This window comes from Henckelia pumila, chromosome 4, assembly GCF_033568475.1.
Source record: "Henckelia pumila isolate YLH828 chromosome 4, ASM3356847v2, whole genome shotgun sequence".
NCBI classification, from domain to species: domain Eukaryota; kingdom Viridiplantae; phylum Streptophyta; class Magnoliopsida; order Lamiales; family Gesneriaceae; genus Henckelia; species Henckelia pumila.
The window spans coordinates 214254817-214260249 of NC_133123.1; the positions used below are offsets into that span (position 1 = coordinate 214254817).

The 5433-nt window shown below is 39.3% G+C and overlaps 1 protein-coding gene across 1 annotated transcript; it reads right to left on the reverse strand.

Annotated features, from left to right (window-relative positions):
- Nucleotides 1–4158: 4158 nt before the first annotated feature.
- LOC140862752 (uncharacterized) lies at nt 4159–5181 on the reverse strand. Its single transcript, XM_073265788.1, has one exon. The coding sequence runs from the start codon at nt 5179–5181 to the stop codon at nt 4159–4161; it is 1023 nt and encodes a 340-aa protein (XP_073121889.1).
- Nucleotides 5182–5433: the final 252 nt, after the last annotated feature.

Consider the following 5433-nt stretch of genomic DNA (forward strand, 5'->3'; position numbering starts at 1 on the left):
GATGAGGACTGTGAGGTTCCACTGATTTTAGGGCGTCCTTTTCTTGCTGCTAGTAGAGCCCTAGTTGATGTTGAGAAGGGAGAGTTGGTTCTGAGATTGAACGATGAACAAGTAGTTTTTACTATGTCTAAGTCGGCTACTGAGAGCCCAATTTTGAAATCTTGTTCTGCTATTCGTTTGGTTGATGAGATGCATGATGTTGGTGCATGTCTGCAGGTGCAGTTGTCTACAGGAATTAATCACTTGCACAAGTTCTTTAATGATGTAGCATGCAAGTGCAGGACTGATTCGAGTTTTTCACAGACGGTGGATAACCACCTTGAATTTCACCACTCAAAGAGGAGTATAGTCGGGCTATAGACTATAAATTTAGCGCTGACTGGGAGGCAACCCAGTGTTTTTGTTTTTTTTTATTATGTTTTTGGTTTTTATTTTTGTTTTTATTTGATTATTGTTTCTTTCCCATGCCAGTTGGTCGTGCCCGCCGATAATCTAGACTACTGATACCGTCCCAGAGGATACTGTCAAGAAGGAAGAGAATACATCGAAAACCAGGGGAGTGTTATTTTTGTTTTTCATTACATTGTGTGTTTGTTTGCATTCTGTTCATTGTTCTGAAGCATTGAGGGCAATGCTTTGGATAAGTATGGGGGGTAGACTAATTTATAGCATTTGTGTGTTTGTTTGCATTTGTCGTGTTTCGTTTTTGTTTGCATATAGTGTGTTTTTGTTGTTGTTTACATTGCATGAGTAGGATGAGTCATGATAGCCAATGATGATGAAGTTATGTTGAAAAAAAAAAATTGAAAAATTTTGCTCTTGGCTTGACATGAGAAACTGTAGGTTGAACCGTGAATATTTTTAAGCACTAATGTTAGACCAGTGGACTGTAACAAAAGATTTGATGAAGTTTCTGTCTGTTTGACCATTGCACGGCAATAGGTGGTTTGTGGATCTTGATTGTGTTCTATGAATTTTGATGAGGCTCTAGTTTACACTTATGATCTTGGGCGCACCTAGAAAAATTTATATACAATTCCATCCGGGCCTTGAAAGGATTAAAATCCTAAAAAAAAAAGGATTAAATTTAAGGCTAAGTATGCGGGTTAAATGGGATTGATGCTCCATCCGGGCTATAGATGAGGGGATTAGAAAGAAAAAATAGAATGATTTTTCGTATCATATCCAGTTATAGCTAAGTCAGCGGGTAATTATTGGGGCTAATGCAATACCGGGTGCAAAATCCGGAGGTGTGTAATTCATTATCTCAAGGGAGGTGGGTATGTCTAGAGATCGTTGGAATGAATGGACACTTGAAAAGTGAAACTTGCACTGATTTGTCATAGGTTGCTAAACAGATTTGAGACGAATTCGGTCTAAGTTGTATGAAACTGGAATGACATTTCACACGCACACGTTCACGTTAAACCGAAGGTGTATTATGAAAAGTTGAGAGCATGTCTGTGTTTTTTGTTTTGTGATTAAACTTCTCAGAGGCTTTGCACATTTATGAATCGTCCTTACTTATGTTTTTGTTTGCATTTTGTTTTTGCATGTCTTGCTCGAGGGCGAGCAAGAGTTAAGTATGGGGGTGTTGATAAGTGCAGTTTGTATGCATTAGTTTGTGATATTTTTATATATATTTTTGTGTGCATTCATATTATTTTTATGTGTTTTAGTTCATGTGTGTGTATTTCACTTCCCCGGTTAATTTTGTAGGAAATTAGATTTTTGAAGAGCGAATAACGGAGCAGCCTTGATCTAAAAATCATATTTACTTTTTGAGAGATCCAAATCCGATCTCCACCGATCATAATGAAGTTTAAGATGTTTTGAAGCTGAATTCCAAATTTCAGGTCAATCCGACGGTTAGAACTTAAGATATGAATTTTTCAAAATCGTCGCTCGGAGCAGTTGGAATGTTGCGATGACGGTGAATATTGTAGCGCGTTAGCTCTTGATTTTGGCGCTAGAAAGAGTGCTAACGCGCTTAAAACAAGGTGATTGGCGCATGAGGGAGTGCTAACGCGCAAGAGAAGATGGGAATAGCTAAAACTAGCGCTAACAAGGAGGAATGAAGCGCGATAACGTGTAGAGTTGTAAATCAAGCGCGATAGCGCTGAGGAGAAAGCTATCGCGCATGTTCAGAAAATAAATAACGCGTGCGAGGGCATTATCTCGCGCGCGCGCAGAAGAAAATTCCAGAGATTCGTGAGTGGAGCGCGCGCGAGCGGGACTATTTCTCGCGCGCGCGCGAGAGAGAAAGTTTGGGCCACTGTTTTATATAATTGCGCGCGCGCGAGGACTCCAAGGTGCACGCGCGCGTGTCGACGGGCCAGAAAATTCCGAAAATTATATTTCAACTAGGAAATTAATTTTTAAGGCTTTCCAAACACTATAAATAGGAGTTTTTATTATTTTACAAGGGTTCCAGAATTTTAGAGGAGATTTCGAGAGGCGGCTACGGCACAGGCTTGGGAGATTTTTCTCTTCTCTTTTATTTTATTTTATTTGTCAATTCATGATTAAAATTTGGTTTTGAATTATGAATTGTGAGTAGTTTTTCTTTATTTCGATCAAGGCCACGTGATTGGGCCAGACAGTTTATGTAAAAACTTGATTTATTTATTTGAGATTTTCAGACTTAATTGAGTTTATTGATTATCAGATTTATCTTTGCCTTACAAATTTCTTGGCCAGTTATTTGTTTGCTTGTTAATCGATTCCAATTTGTACAGAGGAGGTTTCGAATTCGATCACTTTGGTTTTCAACATAGTGTAAAACTGACTAGAAATAGAATTCGATTTCATTATGCGGTTTAGGTGTTTACTGAATTTTCACAGTGTTTATGCATTTGGATTTGATTAGAATTATGAAATATTAATCCGTCAAATTTGAATAGGTTTGATTGTTCTAAAAATAGTCTTTCGAACAATTTAGGAAAATTCCCGTAAATTATAATTAAGTCTGATATCTTAGATAGATTGCTTGTTGTGTGAATTGTCTGGTACCTACGTGTGTCCTTGATCGAAGTTTTTCCCAAATTTTAAGTAATCCAAAATATTCCAGCTTTATTTTAATTAATTTGAGTTTTATTGCAATTTTAGTTATTAGTTTAAAAACCTGAAATCGCTCTTTTTAATTAGCCTAGATTAAGTAGAAATAAATATATTTTGGTAATCATATTTTTACAGTCCCTGTGGGTTCGACATCTGGACCGTTGTCCACTTTATTATAATTTGACCTGGTTCGCTTGCCAGTAGAATTTTATTCATACCGAAATAGCCGGTCAATTATCACTTCGAAGAACTTTAACGTGCTTAGAAAATTGAGTATTAACCATTTTACAGAAATCCTTAATAAGTTGAGGCACCTCAGATTTTGCAGACATCAAATAAACCCAAACAGCTCGAGAACAGTCATCGACAATAGTCAAAAAATAATGAGCACCACAACTAGAAGGCAAAGAATACGCACCCCATATATCAGAATGGATTAAATCAAAAACATCATTTGCTCTACTATCACTTAAAGGAAACATTCTTCTAGTTTGTTTGGCTCGTAAAAAAAATACCACAAGGTTCATGGGAAACATGAACATTCTGATTTCCAGTAATTTTAATAATATCTGGAAAAAGAAAATCTACTTTCCGAGAAGGGTGTCCCAGTCGTTGATGCCACAAGTCTTGTTTTTCTCTCACAGTTGCTTGATAAGCTTGAAGTTGTCGCAAAGGCCGAAACCAATAAACCCTGTCACATTGTTCACCCGCTCCAATCAAAGTCCTCAGAGCACGGTCCTGTATGATGCAAAGCTTATCAGTAAAAGTGACAGAATACGATAGATCAACAAGCAAGTGAGATACTGACAACAAATTACAAGTAAGATTTGGAACATATAAGACATTATTGAGCACCAAATTTGTGCTCAAAGTGATCGAGCCTTCCTTAGTGGCAATGGTTTGTTGTCCATTTGGCAGCCCAACTGAAGTAGGAGGAACATCAAATAGTTGGCTAAATAATGTAGCATTACCGGTCATGTGATTTGAACATCCAGTATCGATGATCCAATGAGCCGAAGAATCAAACGTACTACTCAATTTATCGGTTGAAGGAGACTGCCCTTTGGAAGTGTTGAGCAGGGTCATAAGCGTAGTCCACTAATCATTCGAGAGACCAGCTATACCATGACGATCGGACTCCTGTACCGGTGCCGGAGGACAGGACTTTGAGGTGGCTGCGGCATGAGCTACCTGCCCGTGACCACCTTTACCTGCACTCCTGCCTCCCCCTCGTCCAGACCTGCTGCCTTCACCTTGCCCTCCATTGTTGCGGTTCTCAGAGTACCACCAATCCGGGAACCCAACCAGCTGAAAGAAACTTTCTTGGACATGTCCAGGTTTGCCACAATGAGAGCAAACGCCATCGCTTCGAGGTCGTTCATTCCTCCTTCGAGCAGCCCCATGCATAGCAAAACCGACAACATCAGAATTGGTTGCATGGTCTCGAGCAACAGATTGATGACGTTCTTCGGTTACGATTTTAGCAAAAACCGTGTTTAAGCTTGGCAAAGGATCCATCATCAAGATATGTGAAATGGCAATTCCATAAATATTGGAATCCAAACCAACAAGAAAATCATGTACTTTTTCATTCTCCTTTTCTTGAGCAAAAGAAGTAGCAGCAGCACAAGTACACGTCGGAACTGTAGAATATCCCGCAAGTTCATCCCATATCTTTCGTAGTTTGTTGTAGTAATTCACCATCGAGCGGCCACGCTGCTTGCAAGCACCCAAAAGTGTCTTTAACTCATGGATTCTTGGGCCGTTTCCTATCGAGAAACGTTGTTGAATATCATCCCACGTGTCCTTCACATCGCCAGGTTGGGGAATGGAGGAGCTTTGGATAGGATCAAGAGTATTATGAATCCATCCCACAAGTGTGGAATGAACTGTGACCCATAGAGATTCTTCTGGAGTTCCATCCTTTGGCTTGGGTATGGTTCCATCGAGGAAGCCCAGCTTGTTCTTTGCACGAAAGTTATTGCGCATTGAACGAACCCCTTCATTGTAGTTCTCACCACGTAACACAATAGGACAGATTGTGATTTGTGGTCCGTCGGAGGGATGAAGATAGTACGGTGATGTGGAGTCAAGAGATTTGGTGGTCTTGTCGTCACCCATGAAGAGATGTCGATAATTGTTGTGTGTGGTGGAAGAATGAAAGTTTCAATCGTTGGAGAAGGATTGGAAGATATAGTCGTCGGTCAATACTAGAGCTCTTGCTCTTTGTATGGCTTTGATAAAATAAAGAGATTTGTGGAAAATATATCTTATTATTCCATCAGATGGCCGAGGCCTAGAAATATATACAAAAACTAACTCTACAGTTTCTTGTACAACAAGAATAATTACATAGAAAGCAAATCTAAACTA